At 41.4% G+C, this 25,968-nt stretch overlaps 1 protein-coding gene across 1 annotated transcript; it reads left to right on the top strand.

Moving 5' to 3' along the window:
* Positions 1-1,174: 1,174 nt before the first annotated feature.
* Positions 1,175-16,291, top strand: mindy4b (MINDY family member 4B; the record flags this gene model as incomplete). The annotated part of the gene is made up of 12 exons (XM_083694515.1): positions 1,175-1,278; positions 1,526-1,553; positions 2,617-2,796; positions 3,334-3,453; positions 10,927-11,024; positions 11,347-11,512; positions 11,758-11,823; positions 14,293-14,363; positions 14,474-14,546; positions 15,270-15,446; positions 15,728-15,908; positions 16,149-16,291. The coding sequence occupies 12 exons, from the start codon at positions 1,175-1,177 to the stop codon at positions 16,289-16,291; spliced, it is 1,407 nt and encodes a 468-aa protein (XP_083550641.1).
* Between the last annotated feature and the right edge of the window lie 9,677 nt (positions 16,292-25,968).

Raw genomic sequence — 25,968 nt, 5'->3', positions numbered from 1 at the left:
TAGAGCTTTATTGCACATTGAGTTGCAGTTTAGAAAGAGTTCCCAGAACTGTCATCATTGTGTGCTGTGAATGCTAACTTAATAGTATTTACATGAGCAGAGTTACCCAGTGATTGATGTGTGTATACTTACAACTGGCAGACAATAGTTTAATTTTGTTTTCCTCAAACCTAAGTGTCAGGTGCTTGTGATTTCCGTAATTTGTAATATCATTTTTGGATATGTAAATGTATGATACCCATTGATTATTGAAGAATATTACTTATAGATGCCTCATGAGCTTAATACAACTGTCTTTCACCATCATAACACAAAATATAAGGCTGAGTTCTGTCTATGAATTTGGGACTGGTGGTACATTTCTCCAAACCCATCCCTCAGCGTTAAACAAGCCTTGAGAAAGACAGTTTAACTGCATAATGGGTCAATTTCCAATAAAGGTAGGCCTACAAACAAAATTCCATGTGCTGTATGATGGGACAAGTCTTTTCACAATTCATTGTGTGACAAAAGAGTATTCTGTTAGGCCTAAAGATAACCACTCATCCAGGAGGTCCATTTTGGGGGTCCTCCACTTCATTCTAAAGGGCAAGCTAATCAAGTTTCTTACTTGTAGAAAGAGGGGATCGGGGAGTGATGCAAGGTGGAGCAGTGGAGGCCAGGGTAGGCAGGTCACCTGTTGCAGATTCTTACTCCACCTGCTGGGGATGTGTATCATGGTTCAATCTTTCATTCAATATAACTGGACAAATGCCTCAGGCTACTACTGACGAATGGAATGAAGACCTCAGCCATAGTGAATGTGATCTAGATCATCATAGTGAATGTGAACTAGATCATCACACTGAGAAAAATGCTACACAAAAATTCTATTCAGAATGCATAGGCATCCTCAGGCATGCACACTCACATAACAGTTGTTTATGTTTACAGGAAAACTTCGCAGATGGGCTACAACTTTTGAGTCACCTTTTTTTATCCCATCAATGAGATTTCCATTGTACTGAAACACTTATGACAGAATTAAAGAGACCGTGGGGGGTCAAGATGGAACTCATCAACTGGTCATTAGCACTCCTTTACCAATCGTTCAACACATGACATGAGACTGGACATCAATCGTAATTGTAGTCGCTAGGGTTCACAGCTTGTTGATTTATTATATCCCTTGCAGATGGAGGAAGATCCCAACACTGTAAGCCGCAACACAGAGCTGGATGACATACTTAGTCAAATATCCGATTTGGATAAACGGAGAGAAATCTTCAATGCTCACAGGTAAATTGGATATCATTTGTATTCACATTCTATGCAGTTTTCCTTTTGATTAAATGATTGTCACTGCATAACTTCCATAATTGTTCCATCATATGGTTTCCTAATTATAGACAATAGACAGTAAAGACAATAAGCCTACATTATAGTAGAACAAGACCTAACCTTTTTAAACTTCTGCTGTTTGACTGTTAATTAATTAATTGTTTGCTGATAATTAATTAACTAATGATGTCATTTTTGTATACAGGTCGGAATTGCAAAATGTTATCATTAAAGTAAGTTAAATGTACTAAAATATACTTGAGTCAGCTATGACAAATGCCTCTGTAAAATTGACTGCTTGAAATGATTGGCAATGAATAGTATATGAATCCTAGTAGTATGAATCCTAGTATATATTACATTTAAATATATTTAAGAGGTTATAGTTTTTAAGTATATAACAAAAGTTGATGTTTGAGTTTAGTTTTCACTCTATTTGTAGGATATATTCACCATTACTATTTAAGATTTCTTTGGCCAGTCTATCATAAACACTCCCATCTGCGGTCTCACTTGCGCTTGTGTAAGAGTTAGGTTAAAGCTGACTTTTTCAGTGGGATAACTGATCCTATGCTGATAGTCCTCTCAGGTATCTGCATGTCATCCCCATCCAATCAGAAAACGTGGTGTTTTGTGTGGAGGTGGGATGCCTTCTTGTTTGCCTGTCTGTTGTGGTCTCGTCACTGAATACGATCTCTCTTGGAAAGACCAGGAGCCAGTACTGTACACTGTAATTTTTCCTTCCGTCGTCTCTGTCTGTATCCTTGTCTCTCTGCCCTTCTCTATTTGTTCTCCTGTATTTCCTTGTATTATATACATATAGATGTAGCGTATAAAGGTGTTGCACTAGTTAGGTTTGTTCAGCTCCAGTGATGACAGATTATCAGGAGCTCCTACAGACCATCAGGGCACTGCAGCCTTCACGACTGAGCTACATCGAGATTCTGCAGGAAGAGGTTAAGAAGAACCCTGATGTGAGTGCTGATATCTCCACTCTTGCTGGCTCCTCCATTGCCAGCAACATGTCCTCATATCTTCACATGTCAAGATAGGCATTCGGTCTGTGCTGACAGCTGAAGGATGGAGACAGAGCAACCAAGAGTTAAACTAATTCTCAAATGTGCTATCTTAGCTGTTATAGGTTCTTGTTGATCTTTTTGCTTAGAGCTTACTGTTGAGCTTTCTCAAAGCAGAGGAACTGGGTTTTATAGGAGTAAGTGGGAAATTGTTGGGCAATTGTGCAGGGGCAGATCTGTCATGTGATTTGTTTATGGTTTGTCACATTTGTGTCTGTAGAGACCTCTGGAGAGGGCTAAACCAGAGGAGGACAGCGAAGACGGCTCAGGGAGGCCACCATCCTCCACACAGCTGCCCTGTGGGCACACCAACCTGCTTAAAGTGCCCTATTCCATCCCTCGGGCACTTGCTGTCTCTCCTAGCCTGGGAGGGCTACCACTCACACCCGAGCTAGCTGTGGTGAGTCTGGGAACATGAGCTGGTCACTTGACACCTGCTACCCAGTACTGTTTGTGTGTCTCATGACAGCTGCAGCTCTGGGACCTGCTGGTTCCTATACTGTGTGTTTATATGGTCTGTGGGTACATGCACATGCACGTGCGCATGCGTGACACAGACAAAAGACCAGCAATATAGCCTTCTTATTTATTAATGTGCTTCTTAAGCAGTGGATTGAGTTAGCAAGTGCAGTATTTGGAAAACAGGAAACAAGTAGAATGGCCTTTGGGCTGATTCTCATCTCGTATTTTTCAGTGGTCTATAGTGAGGTCTATGTTGAGATAATGTCACGAACATGAATATAATAGCATCATATGCAACATATCATAGTGACCTCTCAAAATAAAAATAAATGTACCTCTCTGAGTTCAGTTGTCCATACTGAGTCACACAGTTCATTCCATTTACATTAATTTAAAGTCTAAGGGCTCAGAAGATTTTGAGAGTTGATGTCTTAAAAAGCAATAGATTTACAGTTATTCTGTGGGGTTTTTTCAGAACCTAAGGAAGATTTTGTTTGGCAATACGTTCCATGTCTTCAACTATGAGTGGAAGAAGTCTTTCTTCAAGTCCAGGGAGCCTTACTCGGATCTTTCCTATGCCCTGGAAGCAGAAAGGGTGAGTGAAAGGCATGTGGAGGACCATCATGGAGAAGGGGAGGGAAAAGAGGCAGCACTATATAATTCTATCGACTTTCTATAAGCTGATCAAATGGAGTATAGAAAAAGTTATGGTAGCACAGTGTTGCTTTCAATAAACTTTGAATGGTTTGTTTTGATGTATTGTACAACTTGATAAGTTGTACAAACAGTGACTCTTAGGCATGCTGTAACAGGCCCAGTGTCAAGTCTGTAGCAACCTCAAAACACCAGTAGGAAGAGAACGCTTTCTAGGAACAGTATCCTCTGGCTGTCTTGAGGTACTAAACAGAGAAAATTATCAGTTTGTTGAAAATATGACTTGAATCAACATGACAGATATCATCAAAAGTAAATCAGACATTATTTGTATAGTACATTTCTTTTTTTCTTTATTTATTGCCTTACAACAAAAATTAAAATACTAAAATCCAAACCCTCCCCACCCCCTCCCTTGATCAGGACAAATTGAAACAATACAGTGTGATAACATTTTTAAATAAAACATTACAATAAAGGTGTAGGTTCCATATAATAATAATCATCATCATCATAATCATAATAATAATAATAATAACACAACTTAATATAATAATAAATAAATTAGATATTGACACAGTAAGTAATAGTATACAAAGAGCAAAGTACAGTGGTCAGTCTGCACCCTGTCTCCTCCCAAGGTAATCAAAGAAGGGTTCCCATATTGCAGCCAAGTTTGACATTGTTTTCCAGAATAATAACACAATTTTGTTGGCAATCAGGACACAAAATGAGTTGAGGATGTACTCTGGATGTACGTTCGCAACAAGTGTCAAAACTGACATTTTCAGTGAGTTTGTAGGAAAGAAAGGCCACCAGTAGCATTTCCCATAGAGCATTGCATAAGTAGTGTCACCATACACCACAATGCACTCCAATATTAGCCATTAGCAGCGTTTCCTCCTTTTTGGAAGCTGCAACACTTGGAGATACCGCGCCACACTGTCCGCCGGAGAAGCTGCGTACATACATTTAGCGATTTTGGATTTTGAAGACCCTTGCCTACCTTCATTGGATTTCATATTTGAAAAAGTATGTTTTTGTTTAAAATGTCGTGTCAATCAGCAAATATATTTGCATTGTAACATGTGTTATTGTAATAACACAATAGTTGTTTGTTTACATTCTAACACATGTTTTATAACTGCATATATATATTCACTGATGAATGTCATCTCCGCTTGTTTGAACCGAGGTAGTCCAAGTCTCCCACTGACATCATCAAGGTCTCTCCCTGCAGTGCTACTCTTCAGCCGCTCCAGGGCATGGTAGGTGGAGTTCCAAAGTGTCATATTCGACACCTTTAGCTGGCATCCAATTTCCTTTTGGATGACGTCTGAAGCTTGAGTGCTTCGATTTTGCTTGTTCCAGAGGGCTTGACATTTCCCCATGGTTGCTCTTGATATCTTGTTGAATGGCTCAGATGTTTTTGCAGACTTATCTGCATCTTTTGTTGCCACAAGATTCAGTGTGTGACAGGCACATCTCTGATGTGGTGGTAAGTGGTATTACTCCTCATTTTCTTTGGCTTCATTCAGAATGTTGGTGGCATCAGTGAACTCCAGGCCCTCCTCATGGTCCTCTTCATCTCTCTCCTCCTCAGAGAGAATCTGTTTGTGAAGCTGCAAACACTTTAAATGCTTTAACAAAGTTTGATCCATTGTCTGTGGCCGTGAGAGACACCTTTTGTTCAATCATGAGTGTATGTCTTCCAGCATTTCTTCAAGAACATCATAGGTATGACACACTTTTAGTCTGCTTCAAGAAATGGCTCTTGAGATGATGCTCAGTGTGTCTAGATCAATTAGTCAATCAGTTACACCCAAGAAGCTTCTGTTTTTGGAAGACCATGCGTCTGTTGTGGTTGTAACATAGTCTTGATCACAAAGATTTCACTTCATGCTCATAAATTCATCGTCTACCATTTTCACCAATGGCTTTCTTGACATCAAGTGCCTTGCAGGTACCAGCTCATGTAGATACTCTTGAAACTCTGGCCTCTCAACGATGCTGAGAGGATGGAGGCCCTGCACAACAAACCTGAGGGTCAGTTTGTTGATTTTCGACTGTGACACTGTAGTCGTTGGTCTTCCAAAGTAATGTGCTGTGCTGGCCTGCATTTATTCAGGTCTTGGTCTTTTCTGGAAATCTTGCTGCATTGTATCCACGTCCTCAGATTTGATAGATGTATCCTCTGATAATAAAAAAGGTCACATTTAAAATACAAACAAATAATGATAATAAAAAAGAACTACTAAAATAGTGTAGTGTCCTTTGAACTTGAGGATGGTACAGTGTAAATATCTGCTATATTAGGCTCCATAGAGTATAATGTTATGCAGTTATTATATATTTCAACCAGTTGGCAGTAAACTAGACAGTGTTGCACTCATGGGGAGATAGGCCTGTGGTACACCTCTTGTGATCTGCTAGTTATTCTAATAAACATTTATTTCATAAGATAGCTGTACACAATAGCTCCTTATGCAATTTATTCTGACAATACATTTAATTACAGAGAAGTGTTTATGCATATGTCTACTCCATTTAGGAATTATAGATAATCTAGGTCAGACTACCAACTCTTATCCAAATCTTGCGAACTCATTCCATATTTTTCTATTATTCATTCTATACGTTTCTTGCAAATCTTATTCCATTAGCTAACATTTGCCATTTGACGCTGACATTTAGCTAGCTAAGATAGCGAGCTTGCTAGGCTAGCTAGAGTCAAACATTTGGCTACCGGATAGCTATGAGACATTTACTGTACTCTGCAGCTAGTTAGGTAGCTAACAAACTCACCTTGATATATGTTCTCAAGTTTGTGTGACGACCGAGCCAAATAAAGTAGCTTTTTAAGACAACTTTTAACAATCAAATGTGCACACAAAATGTTTATACACACTTCAGTAAAATGAAAAACCAAAAGGAAAAGTTGATAATCCATATGACTGGTGTGAGTGTTTGTCCTGCCCTCCAATAGATGACCTGTCTTATTTAAAATAAATACTCTAGAGGCATCACCAAGATGGGGGGAGAGTGAACCGGCTTAAGAGGTTTTGGCTGGCTCAAAACTCTTAACTTTCTACGTAATTTCTATAAATCACACAAATTCCCTGTATGGAATTGGTCTGTAATGGACAGCAATCTAGCCTACAATGTATGCCCGATGGTGTTTCTGAGCGAATTTATCATCTTATCTAGACTACTGATGATCCTTTCTATTGAGAAGAGAAGATGACAAGAGAAGTTAAATTCACACAACACACGATAAAGCAATGGTGAAAAATGTTACAAATTGTATGCTATTTCATATAATTTAATTAATCAAATCAATAACATAGACGGGAAGTCTTATATAGTGCAGAAGATAATAGCACAAAGCACCCAGAAAAAATGTCAGTTGTGCACACAATCGATTCATTAGTAACCCAAGGACAGTATTATTTGAAATCAATAATTTTTTTGTAAAGCACATAGTAACAAGTATCCTTCAAATACATTTCAATAGAGGCACAAATGTGTAAATACTTTGTAAATGCGTGTGACATTCCAAACATCGGATTATACGAAGATATATACAGTGCCCTGCATAAGTAATGGTACAGTGAAGCATTTTTTCTACACTCCAAAAGTTTGTATTTTAAATCAAACAGATTTTGAACATTTATTTGATTGTATTTGTGTCCATATTGTACATTCAGAAATTACACTTTTTATGCATAGTAGTACCCAAAAGGGTACCCAAAAGTAATTGGCTTGACAGGTGTCTAGTACTGATTCTAGGCTTTGCATTTGCCTTTGGAGTTTGCTATTGGTGTCTGTCAACATGAGGACCAAAGAGACGTCAATAAAACTGCATTTGAGGAGCTTAAGGGCCACTTAACGTTCGGGCCCATTCTCATCCACCCTGATCCTGCTCGTTCATTCGTTGTGGAGGCCTCTGAGATTCTTTCCCAGTGGACCGGAGGGACAAGAAACTTCACCCATGTGTTTTCCTCTCCAAGAGGTTCTTGCCGGGAGAGCGCAATTACGACGTGGGCAACCGGGAGATTTAGCGGTCAAGTGGACCCTTGATGGGGGACATTGGCTGGAGGAGGCACCTCATCCCTTTGTGATATGGATGGATCACAAGAACCTGATCTCCATCCAGGAAGCCAAGCAATTGAACACTCACCAGGCTAAAGGGCCCTGTTCTTTAACCGATTCAATTTCACCCTGGCCTATCGCTCTGGATCTAAGAACCAGAAGGTGGATGCCCTGTCTCGTCTCCATGGGAGGAGGTCCAGCTTGGTGAAGAACTGGGCCCCCTTAGTTAGCTCCAAGGCAGAGGACATCAGCGGTAGTGGTTCTTGACAGTGATTTTGTTCAGTGCACGTTAGGCAATGCAAGGACGCAGGCCCTTTATTTATTGGATAGAAACAGTGGAGAGAGACAGGAAAGTAAGGAGGAGAGAGCATGTCAGCAGGGCATGGGCCAGATTCGAACCCATGCCGACATGGGCATATGTGTACATCGTAGGCAGAGAAGAACAGGCAAGGACTTTGGGAAAATAACAAAAGCTAGGTCTAACTTAAGAACACTTTATACACGAGAATAGTCAAGCACATTAACTTAGGTCCGCTAGATAGACTGCAGTACATGACACTGAACACAGGAAAACACACAACTTATATGGAGAGGTCCTTAATTAGTAATAAAATGCACCTACATTTTACATTTACATTTATGGCATTTAGCAGACGCCTTTATCCAAAGCAACTTACAACAAATACTTTTGACTAAGTAAGTGAATCATCTATCCATCAGTCATCATAAGAAAAATTAATCTAAAAGAAAAATTTATATATGCTAGGACCAGGGGCTATTGGCAGTCACAATGCTAGAAGAAAGGAAGTTTTTTTTAAATTTATTTATTTATTTTAAATTTATTTACAGGAGAGAAACGTGCACAGGGGGGTAGTGGGGATGAAGAAGTCTTTAGGAGGGATAGTTAAGATGTAGGCTGAAGAGATGGGTCTTCAATTTACAGCGGAAGATAGGTAGTGACTCTGCAGTCATGACAGCAGTGGGAAGCTTGTTCCACCAGTGGGGCGCCAGGACAGTGAAAAGCCGTGACCGAGTAGCGCGGCTGCTGTAACCACATAGATGCGGCGGTGCCAGGCAGCCAGCCAGCCGAGGCTGCCCGCCTGGCACTGCCACCTCTATGTGGATGCAGCGGCCGCGCCAATTGGTCACGGCTCTTCACTGTCCTGGCGCCCCGCTGGTGGAATGAGCTTCCCCCCACTGTCAGGACTGCAGAGTCACTACCAGTCTTCCACCGTAGATTGAAAACCCATCTCTTCAGGCTACATCTTAACAGTCCTTCCTAAGACCTCTTCACCCCCACTACCCTCCCTGTACTAACCCTAACCCCAACCCTTGAGACCTCTTCACCCCCACTACCCTCCTGTACAAGTTCTCTCCTGTTAATAAATAATTGTATATATACATATATATGCCTTCTGGCATTACAACTGCCAATGGCTCCTGGTGTGAGCATTGATTACTTTGTCTTATGATGACTGTTGGATAGATGATTCACTTACTTAAACAAATGTATTTGTTGTAAGTCACTTTGGATAAAGGCGTCTGCTAAATGCCATAAATGTAAATGTAAAAATATAGGAGATATTCTGTAATCAGTGCAAGGAGGTAATCCACTGTATCTAGCAAGCTTGAAACAAAGCTCTACAATTACAAACCATTCTCTCTCATTTTAATTTGAGTGATTATGTCAGGACTGTCAGTAATGTCTACCACAGAAGGATGGATCTTTTCAAACATCTAGTATCTACCACAGTAGTGTCATTGAGGTAGCTCACCGCTGTGATGACAACATGCACATTTTAAATAGTGACCCACTGTATCAGAATTTTCTACTTGACACATTTGATTGACATGTCAATGATAGGAGCGCACATTTTGTAACACAGCGTATACCGTGTGAGGAGTTTCCCCTGTTACTCCACTGGTCCATGGCATCAACTCCACCAACCCGGGTTAAGCCACCTAACAAGTCGTGCACATCTGCTGTCATATCGATAACTTCTCACAGATAGCAGCAAACTCAAAGAGTGACTTGGTAGCTGGTGGATTTACACCCCTAGCTTTTTATCTTATTGATACAACTCCAAACTTGGTTTAATCCATCACATTCCATGCTAGTTTATGCGATCTCTGATCTGGTAGTTGGGTAGACCTAGCAAGCTTTTCGTGTCACATATGAAAGCTATTGTGGAGCGGTGATAAAGCACACTGGCCTTCCGCAGTTCAAACATGTATCTTTGTCCACATTAACCGTGGAGTTGGGAAATGTATACACAAACTGGGATATGTATACATTTCCCATGTTCATACATTTCCCATAACATATTTTTATTTAACCGTTATTTATACAGGGGAAAACACACTGAGACCAAGGCCTCTTTTGCAGGTGCACCCTCTCCACAATCTATACAATTACAAAACAACATATAAAAAATACAACACAGTTTAATACAGAAATCAATACATCATATAAAACCACAATATATCAAAGATGTCCTCAATCAACATCCTAAATTGCACCAGAGCAACAAACTATAATGTTGTTTGTAGATTGTTCCAGCAGTGAAAAGCGGTTTCACCCAATTCGATGGAGAACCAAGGAACCTTGTCTGAGAATTTCATAATTTATGTTCTTGAATTTCAATAATGAGGTTAGGTAAGTTGGGAGTTTATGCAAGTAGGGCTTTATACATAAAAGAGAGTAATGAAGAGATCTACAGGACTTTAATGAGGTTAAGCCAACATTTTGATAAAGTATGCAATGATGAGTATTAAAACTGTCACATGTGCCATTTATACATCTAATTGTCTTAATTATTTTAATTAATAAACAAATGGTTGTTTAGGCAATTGTTATAACACTCAGCTCAAGTAACCAAAGTACTCAACCTTCATTACAGCTCATTGAGGATCATCTATGTCTATTTTCAGTGAATTAGGATGTTCAGACACTCTAGCCTAAACCAATCTACTAAATAAAGTTGCCAACATCATTTCCGGGGTGTGGTACGATTACAGTCTGTCTCTTTACTAGCTAATCAGCAAGAACCAGTTAGATTTAACTACAAATATTTTTGAGGGTGCATGAAGTATGCGAGGAAGGAGGGGAGAAATGGGCTTCCTCTCTGGAAGTTGTAAAAAACTCCACCTGAAACAGATTTTTCCTGCAATCTAGAGCCGTAATCATTATGCTTAATTCTATGTCAAAATAGCTAGCTCTGGCTAGAGCCAGCTTCATACAATTGCTAGGTGGGTAGTATTACAGAGAAAAAACTAAACATTGAATGGCCAATCTTCTGCGTATTTTTCTCTTTTTTTCTAGGGAGGATCCCGAGCCATTCAAATGGTGGTCCAAGCAAATATGATCAAATACTTGCTCTTCACCAAACAGGCAAACTCAGATTGCTGCAAATTTCAAAGGTAAGAAAAGGGATCAAATAGGGCCAAATCATGGGACTCAGTGGTCCCTATAGTGTTGATATTACTTGATCTTGGCAAGTGACCCCCTCTGCCTGATCAACGATGAACCTGTGTTTGCTTGTTGTCAATCTCTTAATCAATTTTGACTGATTGATAAATAATTTGGATTGTATTAACAACAATAATGCTGATATTTCAATTCCTTCTTTCAACACTGATTTGTTTTGTGTGTGCCCGGCCCGTAAGCCCCACTGTAATTTGAATCCTGATCTAGTAGATACTGTAAGAGGTATGCTTGTGACTGTGCTCCCTCTCTGTCCAGTCTGAGTGAGGTTGGTGAGAAGGAGCAGGAGCGGGCTATGGCTGTTGCTCTGACAGATATCCTATGGGCAGCGGGCGAGGATAGAAGTGCTACAATCTCCTTGGTGACATCTAATTATGGTTTCACCCCCCACTTGGACTACAAGCTGGACAACTTCACTGAGAAAGTATGGACTCCTTTGTTATAAATTGTATACCTAAACATAAATACATAAATTGTATTTCCACTCTATTGCACATGTTATACTTTTTATCTCATATTGCACTTTTAAAGGATTAACTGCATTAAAGTACAAATTATTGATTAGCTAAACCCCCAGGTTGACAATGTCTGACACATAGGTGTGTTTGATATTCTGTGCACTGAAAACCTGGATGACAGCAATAATTTTTTCAAACCCTTAATTTGCAGCTGCAACTCTTCAGTTTTAACAAGAAAGAGGAGGCCAGGAAATTTATCTATGAACACATCCAATGTGTGAGTGAGATTTCTTTTGGTTACTTGGAGACCATTATGGCCTTTGTTGTGATGATAAAAACGTTTGCAAACTACTATTACAACCACTGGTATTCATTTGGTGTTCACTAGTAATTAGTACATTATGGTAATTTCATTTCGTTACCTAGAGGTAATTCCTAGAAAATAATTATGTAATTATGTTGTTAATACAGTTACCTGGTTATTAGGGGACTACAAAATAAAGGCTTAGCAAAATTCAATACGAAATTCCATAATTGAATCAGTATTATCGTAGCTCATGATATTTTATCTTATCAATATAACGATGCTTAACAGCCCTGCTACACCACAGGCATGAACCCCATACAAAGTGCTTAAACGTTTTTGCTTCATAGTATTATAATGTAATAAAAACATTGATATTAGTAGTACATGCATACCATTGCGGTACGTTTGAAAAACTCGCTGATAAACTGAAATACAGTCCTCGTTTATATTTGGAGTTAAAAGGACAAGTCCCAACTCGGAAGATATTCGAATTTGACAGGACTCTCAACATAAAACAACAACTTCAACGTCAGGAATTGATACATTTGAGGTTCCATGCAGACACAGACCGAGAGGGATATGTATTCTGCATCCACATGCGCAATTATTGACGTTTCTGGTGTAGCAGGTTAATTTACTGCACTAACGGGTACTTCACGGATTGCGCAGGCTACGTCCCGGTGTAGCAGCTGGGTCATTCTACAGAAATGGTGCAAATAGGGGATATGAAAATTCAAAATTTGCATTGACATTTTCAGAATCTTCCAACACATATCATCCAATCAACAATGTGTCAGGTATGCTTTATGCTAAGAGAACACTTCTCAAGTAATTGTTATAATATTTCCCACAGTTCTTAGTTCTTTCCATTACATTGTCACAACCAAAACACATAGAGAAAACACGAATAAAGACAAAATCCTTAACATGATTCAAACTTTCTTTTTCACTGTGTGTTAGAGGTGAGTTTTATAGATGTCATTAGAATGACAACATTTTGATTCATGATCGACTCGATTTTCGAATGGAATTTTCAAAACAATTAAACCTTATTTTCTGAGATTAGATCCCCATCAGTTTTGACTGTATAAAGCCTTATCTTAGTAATGGATGGAATGTCATATTCCTCTAACTCCTGATCCTCTTGAACTTTGAAAACATCACATTAGGCCAACATAGACACCTCAAGAGTCATTAACAGTAGTGTACAGTATACGCAAATTCATACATATAAAGGGTGTTATAACAGGTCTGGAACCTGAGCTTTGCCAAATTTGTTCACTTTCCCATGTCATTATTACTTGTATACAGTATGACTGCTTGTTAGGTTGTCCATCAGATATCCATTCAAAAATGTACATGATAAAGGTGCAATATGTAACATTCAAGCCTTCTAAAAGATGTTGTAATGACTATTTTTAATTGGTAGCGATGAGGGAATGAGATCCATTTATGTACGAACACTGTTTTGGTTCTGAAAAACGCTTCCTAAAATGGAGTGGACAAAAATGTTGTTACTGGCCTGGGGTGTTCTAGGAAAATGGACTTACTGATTTTCGCCTTTCTGTCACTGGTGGCTGCCTCTTCGAATCATGCGCGTATGCAGAAACCCAACAGCACTTCATTTCAACAACATTTCAGGGGGTTATATTATTATTAGGGAGGATGTTGTTGTTTGGACTTGCGCCCTGCTCCTTTAAAATCCAGACAATCCTAATGTGCATAGATTTGACAATGGAACCTGTTTGGTTGTGGCATTTCTTAAAACCACACCAACATTGTTTTTACTTTATCAGTAGAATTCTTAAAAATGCTGAAAGATACACCATTCAGCATTTGATCATAATGGAGAGGGATGCTACCTCTTCTTCTGGTCATATTATTGAGGTTGGGATTTATGGCATATTTCATCTGGAGCTTTAAACAGAGTGTGTTTCGATAGTGACATCAAAACTGGGGACAGAATTTTTAATGAATGTAAAACATCTGTAAAATCTATCTTCATATCTATCAAAACAAATCAAGATGTTTCATTGATTTGATATAGATTTAAAGGTTACAAAAATATTTTTAACTGCTTTATTTTTCAGTATGAATGTTAGGACCCATGGCTGGGGACACAGCTCGCAATAGAAAGTGGTGTGAAAACACTTACTTTGTATTACGTTGGTAAATCAATATGTTGTTTATTGACTTGGGCCAAATCAGAACAAAATTGATTTAATTTAATATCAAAAGTCTGAACATCTCTTTTAAATATTTGTTTTATTGACCGGGTATGCAATTTGTACTATCTCTGTAGAATGACCCGGCTACGTAATACGGTTGCTTGCTGAACAGGTTTAAATGTACCAGGACAACCATACAAATTGCAGATTTTTTTACAATTAAAGATTTTGCTACGTTAAAACATGTCAGTGTGTCTACATCTACCTGCAGTTTAAAGAAGAGGGAAGCCATGGAGTCATCCTATTTCTCTATAGCATAATCTTTTCAAGGACCATCAAAAGGTAAATAACCCCAGTCCCATTCCTGAGGTCCTTTACTACAATAGTAATTTGGTAGTTACCTACCCAGAATAGTCTGTTTTGATGTCTCATGATTTGTGAACATGTTGAAGTTTGAGAGAGGACCTTGACTGCACCACCTCCCACCTGCTGCACTTGAGCCTTGGCAACTTTGTGTGTCGCCAGGTAAGCAGAGCATCTGGTTGGGGACACTCTTGGCCATAGGGCTACATGTACAACAATACTTTGCTGTGTCTAGGACAACAGTAGTATAGCCATTTTAGCATTTCAGTCGTGGGTCAGAGACTGCAATCAATAGGTCTCTGGAGGTACACTATGTCAGAGTACTCCCACTCCCACGAAACATTATATTTTGTATTAGAAGCAATGTTCATGAGTAAGGAGAAAATACATGTGTTCTTTCATGGAGTTTTCCCTAATGAATCGAGATCACTAGTTTAATTTACAAAAATCACTAGTTTATTTTACAAAATTAAACAGTAACTTGCCTTATGTGATGTGCGCCCTCTCCTGCCTCTGCCAGAGGAACTGCAAGTTGTACTCACTTGAATGAGAAAGATAGGAACTGGAACAGCTGTGATTATGTCCCCAGGAACATCATTTTATAGACCTCCTGGCATTGTTTTTACACAATGCCATAGTAGTGGCATTGTGTGAAAATTGAGAGAGGCATTGTATTATAGTGAATTGTTATGGTTTAGCTTTTACTCTGGTTCCTCCTTCCTGATATCCCATATAGAAAGTTGGTAAGTTTTAGTAAAAATAGCTCTTTTCACTGTGATCAGAGTATCCTGACTGGCACCTGCCAGTTTTTTGTATCTGCTCTCTGTATGAGAATGCTTTATGAATGGGTATCTCATTGGATCTTCTCTTCTGTAAATGTATTAGGCACTGTTGAATCTGCTGCTAACTGGCCGAGCCAGTCCTAACGTGTTTAATGGAACATTGCATTATGGTGAGGATGGCAGTCCTCTGGAGCAGCCACTCCATGGGGTCCTGGCTCGCAGTGATGTGGGGTATCTGCACTGGAGCCGCGAGCAGGTGGAGCACACAAAGCTGCCCATGGTATTGTACCTTTCCAAGCTGCCGCCGCCACAATGCACACACAGACACACATACACAGACACACTGTTCCAAGTCTTGTGCTGTCTGTTCCCCCTACCCCCATTGATCTGCCAATTATATCTGCCTCCTTTTTTTAAAACTGTAAAGTTTGTGTGAGGCGACTATTGCCATGTAGTTCCAGGAAATTCAGGTTTTATAACTCTCAATTCATCATTTTCGTAGTCATACTTTCATGCCAGCAGACTCTTGATCTCTCACCCATGCTATGTGCCGCACTGTAGGTGGGGAGCATGTTGAAAACGCCCAAGTTGCCCATCTGGGTCTGCAGCATCAATGGCACCTACAGCGTTCTCTTCAGCCCCAATCGCTCCCTACTCTCTGACTGGAAGATGGAGCACCTGTTCCACCTGTACTTCTACAATGGCCAGCCTTCACAAAGAGGCACAGCACTGCTGACCATTGGTATGATCGCAAAAGACCTGCGTCTCTCAATAATTTGATACTGATTGCATAGTACTGATTACATTACTGACTACAAATAGTAGTGTAGCTGAATTTACACTCAATTGTATCATCATTAAAAGCACCAAATTCAATATTGTTTAATATCTGCTGTATTGTAACAATTCATTAATGTAATAGAGCAAGTTCTTCATATACTTTCCTCAACTCTGTCTCCCATCCACACCTTCCTCATTTCAGACACTCATTCCCATCACTGGGAGGTGGGCAACAAAGATCTACTAGGGGACCCTGAGAGAAGGTTCCCATCTGTGGAGATGACCATCAGGACCAAATGGGAGGGAGCTGCCATCGATTGGAATGGGACTGTGCCTTTCTTCTGAACAGGGGCACTTCGTCTGCATGTTATTCATTCCTGAGGGAGCATGAGGCCAAGCCTGTGTCCAAATTGTCATACTGAGTCCTCTCTACTCTAGCATATACTGTATACTAACCATACTTTACTGTTTAATAGGTTCTATTTAGGCTAGTATGTAAAATTGCAGTATGTGGAAACATGTCACCCACTCTGTACTTACTCACGTAGCTGAAGTGACAGTTATCCCTCAAGTTAAACCTAAAATTAATTGAGCAGGGTTCGATCCTGCTTGGAGCATGTTTTTTGGGGGGACTTAAGTGATTTCATTGTAATGATCAAGTTGAACAGCGCTTATGGCTGCCTAATGTTTATTTGGCTAAATACTGTTGTGAATGACGCATATTAGCTAAATTACACCTAATTTAAGACCCATAAATACAAACGCATATTAGCATATTGCATCCAAAAAAAATCCATTAAATACACATGCACATATAATTCTGATTATTGTGCAATATCAAAACTCGGAAATAGACGCTACCCGAGCAGCTGAGTCGGATTTCAGTTGACACCCTCACTTTCCTACTTACTCTCTTTGACCATAGGTAGCTGCATCCCGGGGTAGCGGGCGGGTTGAAAAGAGTGGGTGTGTCAAAAGCACTGTGCTATAGGTTAGACTCTCTTGATTGAACATTACATCACAACACAGTAGCACGGGACACAGGGTGTGTGTGTGTGTGGGGGGGGGGGGGGGGGTAGTATGATGTGTTGGTTGAGTGGGTGACCAGGGTCTTTTGCAATAGTGGTTGCCTTTCGCATGACTGCTCTAGTGTTGAGGTGTGCAAGGTTGTGGGTGGGTAGTCCAAAGATCTTTGAGGCTGTGTGTGTGATTTTGAGTTTCTTTCTGTTAATTACATGGTGTAATAGCAGAGGGAACCGTAGAGCAGAACTGGTTCTATGATGCTGCGGTACAGGTTGAGGAGTAGGTGGGGCATGACTGAGAGCCTCTGTTGGCAGTGTGTTAGTGTTCACAGCAGGACACACTGTAACATAGCATCCAGGGCTATATAGGGTGGCCTATCTACACTCACCGGCCACTTTATTAGGTACACCTTGCTAGTACTGGGTTGGACCCCCTTTTGTAGCTCATCTGCTTCAAGGTTCGACGTGTTGTGCGTTCAGAGATGGTCTTCTGCATACCTTGGTTGTAACAAGTGGTTATTTGAGTTACTGTTGCCTTTCTATCATCTCAAACCAGTCTGGCCATTCTCCTCTGACCTCTGGCATCAACAAGGCATTTTTGCCCAGAGAACTGCCGCTCACTGGATATTTTCTCTTTTTCGGACCATTCTCTGTAAACCCTAGAGATGGTTGTGTGTGAAAATCCCAGTAGATCAGCAGTTTCTGAAATACTCAGACCAGCCCGTCTGGCACCAACAACCATGCCACGTTCAAAGTCACTTAAATCACCTTTCTTCCCCATTCTGATGCTCAGTTTGAACTTCAGCAGGTCATCTTGACCATGTCTACATGCCTAAATGCATTGAGTTGCTGCCATGTGATTGGCTGAGGAGATATTTGCCTTACCGAGCTGTACCTAATAAAGTGGCCGGTGAGTGTATATTTTTCCATTGCCATAAACAATGTTACTATTACACCCAAATATTGTTGGTTGCCTACAGTTTTGATCAAAATGTTAGCATGCACACACACAGGGAAGAAAGAGTAACATAAATTGGGGATACTGAACACCTAATCTAAATCCACCATGGAGTCTCAAAGTGCAGCAGATACAGTATATCTATGTTTTTTTTTCTGTTGCAATAAACAATGTTGCAACATTACCACATAATAACATTATTATATAATTATAATAATAATAATAATAATAATGTAGCGTTGCAACATTGCAACGCTACATTATTATTATTATTATTATTATCATAAGTACGTTAATGTAATTAAAATGAGAATTGTATCTATTAAAACGTTACGAATGAAACAAACGTGTGGTTTGCTTCTCCATTTTTGACAAAATGATCAGTATAGCCGTTATATTTCACCCCTCTCTCTATTTTTTTTTCATTTGTGTTTATTGCCGTGAAATAGCTCCAAACGATGCTCGGCTTTCTTTCTGCCATTGTGACTAACTGCAACTCGCAGAACTGTTTCTCTAGTCTGCGTGCGGGCCTTAGTACTGCCTTTCTCTGGGGAGCGGAGCGAGAAGAAAGGAAAAGTAGTTCCTATCCCAAACAGCAATTAAAAAATTAAAACAAATGAATACTATGAATAAAATCACTACTTGAAAACAGTACCTGTTATCGATTTTGTAATATGAGGATCGATTCTCAAAACTGAAGCACGAAGATCGAAGTATCGGTATTTTGGTATCGATCCGACCATCGCTACTAGAAGATTCCAGTCGGTGCGCTTACAAGCCGAACAGATCAAGATCAGTAGGTTTGACACGTCGTCGTTGAAGAAGTCGGGACATCTGGAAACGAAAAGCGAGGCAACAGAAAGCTGAGAGGGAGAAAAAGGCCGACAGTTAGTCACCCAGTTTTTTCCAAAGAAAAGTATATATTTATTCACGGACCTTCCTTTGGTGCCCATTAAGTTACACGTAGCTACCTAGCCAACATTACTCTGGTTTACGCTGCCCGGATCTAGCCAACTAACAAGTTAAGTTAACTTACAGTGCACTGTCAGTGTCATTTCACTTAAATATTTGGTAGGTTACCTTTATCGCCACCGAAAATGAGATGAGGGCAATTTTTGTCCGAATAATTAATAGAGCAGTGAATCTATAGCCAGCTAGTGCACACTCTTGCTATAGCTAGCTAACTAGCATACATGCTAACTAGCTTGTTCACTAATCAGATCTCCCCTCATCGTGCACAGGTGCAGTTTCAGGGTTAGAAACCCTTCCTTCAACACACCTCCCAGTTGTAGGAGAAGGAGGTGAGCAGTATTTCGTTGATAATATGTTTACAGCAGTGCAATCCATAAAGCTTTTTTGGGGTTAAGGCTCATACCAACTGATTTTGAATATTTTAATGTACAGTGCCTATAGAAAGTCATCATACCCTGTGAAATCTTTACCTTTTGTCACATTACACCCTGGAAATTAAAATAAATCAAATCTAACTTTTTTGAGCTGTATGTACACATAATAACCCTCATCATCAAAGTGAAAATAAAAATTAAAAAAATTCTGGACAATTATTAAAAATTAATTAGTGAAATACCTGGTTTGGTTAAGTGATCAGCCCCTTAGAGTATACCATTATAAACTTGCTCAGGTGCAACCAATCAACTTCCAGATCAAACACCAGGCTAATTGCCCCCCACCTGACATCAATTGTAGTGGTTTTGATTACTTCAGAATAAAACCAGCTGTTTCTTGAGGATTCCACTACTAGAAGTGCATGGTTCTGCAAAGAATTCACCATGGTTGGAAAAGTACTTTCAAAAGGCCTCCAGGATAAAGTTGTAGGAAGGCACAAGTTAGGTGAAGGCTACAAAAAGATTTCGAAGGTTTTAGCTATCCCTCTGAGTACCGTTCAGAGCATCATTAAGAAGTGGAAGGTGTATGGCACCACCAACACCTTGCCTAGATCAGGCCGTCCGTCCAAACTGGATGACCGAGCCAGGAGGACATTGATCAGAGAAGCTACCAAGAGGCCAAAGGCAACTTTGAAGGACTTACACGTCTTTATGGCTGGGACTGGTCTGTCTGTGCATGTGACAACAATCTCACAAGCTTCACACAAAGCTGGCCTGTATGGCAGGGTAGCAAGAAATAAGCCTTTTCTGAAAAAGTGCCACACTCTTGTTTGTGCTATGCCAAAACACCTGGAATATTCTGTTGCCATGTGGAAAAAGGTTTTATGGTCAGACGAGACTAAGATTGAGCTTTTTGGACTGAACACCAATCGCTATGTTTGGCGAAAACCAAACACAGCACACCACCCAAAACACACCATAACTACTGTGAAGCATGGTGGTGGCAACATTATGTTGTGGGGATGTTTCTCTTCAGCGGGGACTGGGCAATTGGTCAGGATTGAAGGGAAAATGGATGCTGCCAAGTACACCCAAATTCTTGAGGACAACCTGCATCCCTCTGCTAGACAGCTGAAGATCAAAAGTCAAAGTGGCTTTAGATTAGATTAGATTAGATTCAACTTTATTGTCATTGTGCAGAGTACAAGTACAGAGACAACGAAATGCAGTTAGCGTCTAACCAGAAGTGCAAAATAGCAGAAAGTGCAATGAACAGTATTTACAGGTAGTGCAATATATGATCAGTAGTAGTGCAGTATGATATAGTATAATATAAGCAGTATAATAATATAGCAGTGCAGTATAGCAGTATGTGAGTAGCAGTAGCATTATAGCAGAATAAATAGTTACAGTATGAGCAGTGTAGCAGCATATGAGCTGTATGGGTAATGTAGTCTAGCAGTATATATGTATTAACAGTAACATGAGGTAGATGCAGAATAAATATAAATATGGAATGCCGTATAAACAGTATAAACAAGTATGTACAGTAGTATTAAAGAAAATATAGGATATGTGCATTATGAACAGGTATGTACAGAAGAGCAGTGGTATTGAGTAAGAGCAGGGGAGGGGAGTAATAGTGCAATAGTGCAATTGTCCGGGTGGGGGGGGGTGGGGGTTGCGGGGGTAGTAGGTTGTCAGGTAGGTGTAGTGTTCAAGTTCAGCAGGGTGACAGCCGCAGGGAAGAAGCTGCCTCTGAACCTACTGGTTCGGGTGCGGAGAGACCTGTAGCGCCTCCCGGAGGGGAGTGGGGTGAAAAGTCTATGGTTGGGGTGAGAGATGTCCTTGACGATGCTGCGTGCCTTACGCAAGCATCGTTTGCCCTGGACAGCCTCGATGGAGGGGAGTGAGGAACCGGTGATGCGTTGGGCAGTCTTCACCACCCTCTGCAGTGCTTTCCGATCCGATGCCGAGCAGTTGCCATACCATACTGTGACACAGTTGGTAAGGATACTCTCGATGGTGCAGCGGTAGAAGTTCACCAGGATCTGAGGAGATAGATGGACCTTCTTTAGTCTCCTCAGGAAGAAGAGACGCTGGTGAGCCTTCTTTATCAGGGTGGAGGTGTTGAGGGTCCAGGAGAGGTCCTCAGAGATGTGGACACCCAGAAACTTGAAGCTGGTGACTCGCTCCACCTCAGTCCCGTTGATGAGGATGGGGGTGTGTGCGCCAGCTTTAGACTTCCTGAAGTCCACAATGAGTTCTTTGGTCTTCTTGGTGTTGAGAGCCAGGTTATTGTCGTTGCACCACACTGTTAGGTGCTGGACCTCCTCCCTGTAGGCCGACTCATCGTTGTTGCTGATGAGACCGATCACCGTTGTGTCGTCTGCAAACTTAACAATGGTGTTTGAGCCATGTACAGGTGTGCAGTCGTAGGTGAAGAGGGAGTAAAGGAGGGGGCTCAGCACACAGCCTTGTGGAACGCCGGTGTTCAGGGTGAGGGTTGAGGAGGTTTGGTTGTGAAGCCTAACAGACTGCGGCCTGTTGGTCAGGAAGTCTAGAATCCAGTTGCAGAGGGAGGGGTTGATGCCCAGTTGCCTGAGTTTGGAGATCAGTTTGGAGGGGATGATGGTGTTGAATGCTGAGCTGAAGTCAATAAACAGCATTCTCACATAAGAGTTAGTCTTGTCGAGGTGGGACAGGGCGGAGTGAAGTGCCGTTGAAATGGCATCCTCTGTACTCCTGTTCTGCCGGTAGGCGAATTGAAAGGGGTCCAGTGTGGGTGGTAGGCAGGTCTTGAGTTGAGCTAAGACCAGCCTCTCGAAGCACTTCATGATGATGGGCGTGAGTGCCACTGGTCGGAAGTCATTTAAGCTCGTTGCAGTGGAGTGTTTTGGCACCGGCACGATGGAGGTGGTTTTGAAGCACGCGGGGACAGCTGCTTGGGCTAGGGACAGGTTGAATATGTCAGTCCAAACCTTAGTCAGCTGCACAGCGCAGGCCCTGAGGACGCGTCCGGGGATCCCATCAGGACCAGCAGCCTTGCGTGCGTTAGTCCTGCTCAGTGCCGCACACACGTCGGTGGGGGATAGAGTGAGGGGCTGGTGATCCGCAGGGAGCACAGCCTTGATGGCCACCTCCTTGTTGTCCCTGTCAAAGCGGCCGTAGAAGTGGTTCAGCTCATCAGGGAGGGAGGCGTCAACGGAGAGGGGTGAGGTGTTAGATGGTTTGTAGTCAGTGATGGCCTGGATGCCCTGCCACATGCGTCGGGGGTCAGAGTTGTTTCTGAAGTGATCCTCTATCCTCAGCTTGTGGTTGTGCTTGGCCTTTTTGATGCCCCTCTGCAGATTAGCCCTGGATGAGCTATAGGCCCGAGCATCCCCTGATCTGAAGGCAATGTCGCGTGCCTTCAGCAGGAGTCGGACCTCACTGTTCATCCATGGCTTCTGATTAGGGAAAGTGGTGATCCGCTTGAGTGTGGTGACACTGCTGATGTTGGAATTGATGTAGTCCAAAACAGATGAGGCATATGAATTAATGTCCGTGTGGGAGTCATGGGTGGCCTGAGTGGCAAACACACCCCAGTCAGTGTTTCCAAAACACTGCTGGAGCGCTGAGTCAGCTCCCTCTGGCCAGACCTTGACTGTCCTCACTGTAGGTTTCACTCGTTTGATGAGTGCTGAGTACTTGGGCAGTAGGAACAATGAGAGGTGGTCTGATTGACCTAGGTGGGGGAGGGGAACGGCTTTGTACGCATCAGCCATGCTGGTGTATACTTGGTCCAATGTCCTGTCTCCTCTGGTGGGGCAAGAGACATTTCGGTGGAATTTGGGCAGTACAGTCTTTAAGTTGGAGTGATTGAAGTCACCCGCGACAATGAAGGCTGCCTCGGGATGCAGAGTCTGTTGTTTGCTAATGGCAGCATACAGTTCTTTCATAGCAATCTTAGCATTAGCATCCGGGGGGATATAGGCTGCCGTGATAACAGTTGACGTGAACTCTCTGGGCTTTATTGTCAATTCTTCACATGTCAAGACATACAAAGGAATCGAGAGGACATTTCTCACTCTCCCACGGTGAGACAGATAAAGTGCACAGGCACAACAGATAAGACAAGACATACTAAAAGTGAAACATTCAATGACAGACAATTTAAACAGTGCAAAAAGAACAGTCAGTAAAGACAGTAAATACAGTAAATAGCGGCCAAATGCTGGTAATAATAATAGTGCAATAGATCGGTAGATTGTCCAGAGTCCGTAGTGTTTTTAGGGGGGGGGGGGTTTCAGCTTCCTGGCAGCCTGGAGGATGTGGCTGGGGGGAGTGAGGGGAGAGAATTTAGCTTCCTAACAGCTTGGGGTATGAAGCTTGTCATGAGTCTGGTGGTGTGGGCACGGAGGAGGCTCCTATACCTTCTTCCAGAAGGAAGGAGGCTGAACAGTCTGTGTGCGGGGTGGCTTGCGTCGCTCACAATCGAGGTAGCTTTTCGGGTGAGGCGGGTGGAGTAGGTGTCTTGCAGGGAAGGGAGTGGGGCACCAATGATCTTACCAGCTGTGTTCACTATGCGTTGCGGTGCTTTCCTGCTATGTTCGGTGCAGCTACCGCCCCACACAGTGATGCAGCTGAACAGGATGCTTTCAATGGTGCCCCGGTAGAATGTTGTCAGGACCTTTTGCTGGGCAGGTCATTCACCTTCCAACACGACAACGATCCTAAACATACCGCCAAAAGAACAACGCAGTGGCTTAAGGATAGAAAGGTGAATGTCCTTGAGTGGCCAAGTCAGAGCCCTGACTTAAATCCGATAGAAAATCTGTGGATGGACTTGAAGAGAGCAGTCCATCACCGCTCACCACGGAATTTGACTGAACTCGAACAATTCTGCAAGGAAGAATGGGCAAATATTCTCCAATCTAGGTGTGCAAAGCTAGTAGAGACATATCCAAACAGATTGATGGCTGTAATTGCAGCAAAAGGTGGCTCTACAAAGTATTAAATCAGGGGACTGATGACTTTTCCAACCCTGTTATTCTTGTTTTTCATTTTTGATACATTTTCTTTCATTAGTTTTCATTCGTTTTTTTTTAATGGGTTTTGATTTCAGGCTGTATGACAAATATAGTAACTATTTTAAAGGGGTATGATGACTTTCTATAGGCACTATGCTGTATTACTATGTGAGCAGCTAGCTGGCTAGTAAGCATGGAATATAACTTTAGCTAATGGTAACATTTAGCTTATTTAATTCTTCCAGTAATGTACATTGACAACTGGCCCATTAAAATAACATTGTTAGCTTACTGGACAACATTTAAGCTAGCTCTTGTGGTGTAAAGGAGGTATTGCCACTTTTGTTACCCTTTTTATGATTTATTATTTTTTTCAATCAACCACTGCTACTAATCAAGCCCAGCTCATTCCGAATCAATCAGCAGAATGTTAATGTATTATGATAACTCTATTTCTATGTATTATTACTATGTTAATACTGTTATAGGACAGATTGTGAATTATGTACCTTATGGTTACTATAGAGCCAAGGCCCTCTTCAAGCCATGCAGCCAGAGAGGAGACAAGTAGAACCACTGGTTTTGAAGCAGAAGAAGAGGCAATGGAAAGTGCCAACAGTTACAGCAGCACAGATGAGGAGGAGGAAGCAGCAGAGAAGAACATCCAGTGCAAGGGACAAAGTGAGGCTCAGATTAAGGATGCATTAGATACTGAATCACATGTACTGGTGTCAGAAGAAGATGATCTGCTGTCAGTTGACCCAGGTTTGTGGCCAGCAAGATTAATTGACAAGGACAGGGCAACCATTATTAGAAAATTAGCAATGAGGGAAGACAGAGAAATGCCTCATGATTCAGAGGGAAAGACATTTCCAGACTACCTGAAATACAGCAAGGCAGCAAATGGTAGAGAAAAGATGAAAAGGGACTGGGTAATTCACAGTGATAGTGCAAATGCACTGTTTTGCATCCCATGTGTCATTTTCTCTCATGAGCTGAAAAGACCTTCACATAGTGCTCTGAATAGTGACCATGGGTACAAGATGTGTGACGTTAAGTGGCGTCGTATGTATGACAAATTCCCAAGCCATGAAAACAACAGAGCTCACAGGGACTGCTATTTAAAATGGAAAAACCTGCAGTGTTCTGTTATGGCTGCAACTGGCATCGACCATCAGTTGCAAAGAGAGCTACAATCTGAAATTGAGAGAAATAAGGCTCTTATTTTACCTTAAATTGGAGGGGGGGGGCCCAATATTATATTCTTTCATAGGGCCCAAAATCTCTAGCGGCGCCCCTGGGTGACTGAGTTGAGATATACTGTTTGGCAGGACAGCTGGTCAACTGACACGGAACGCAGCAGTTGGTCAGAACACCAGCGTGAGTCAATAGCAAATTAACTGATTAGAACTCGCACTGCAGCTTCTCCAACCTCAAATATTACTTAGAATTCCATTTCTCTTGGTGGCACCGAAAGATTTCGGCGTTTTGTACAGTATGTTTTGTACAGTATGTACATGTAGCTTACAGCCTCAGTAAGCTAAAAAGTTTGGTCTAGCTTGTATACAGTAGCTTAACTTTAAAGTGGTGATAATAGCTGTGAAGGATGTTTGAAAAGAGAAATGTTGTTGCACCATATGCGCACAAATAATGTGTGAACAAAACAAGATTACATTACATTATT

The sequence above is a fragment of the Argentina silus genome (genome assembly GCF_951799395.1).
Source record: "Argentina silus genome assembly, chromosome: X".
NCBI lineage: Eukaryota > Metazoa > Chordata > Actinopteri > Argentiniformes > Argentinidae > Argentina > Argentina silus.
Note: the sequence above shows the minus strand (reverse complement) of the source record. Positions and strands in the feature narration are given on the sequence as shown.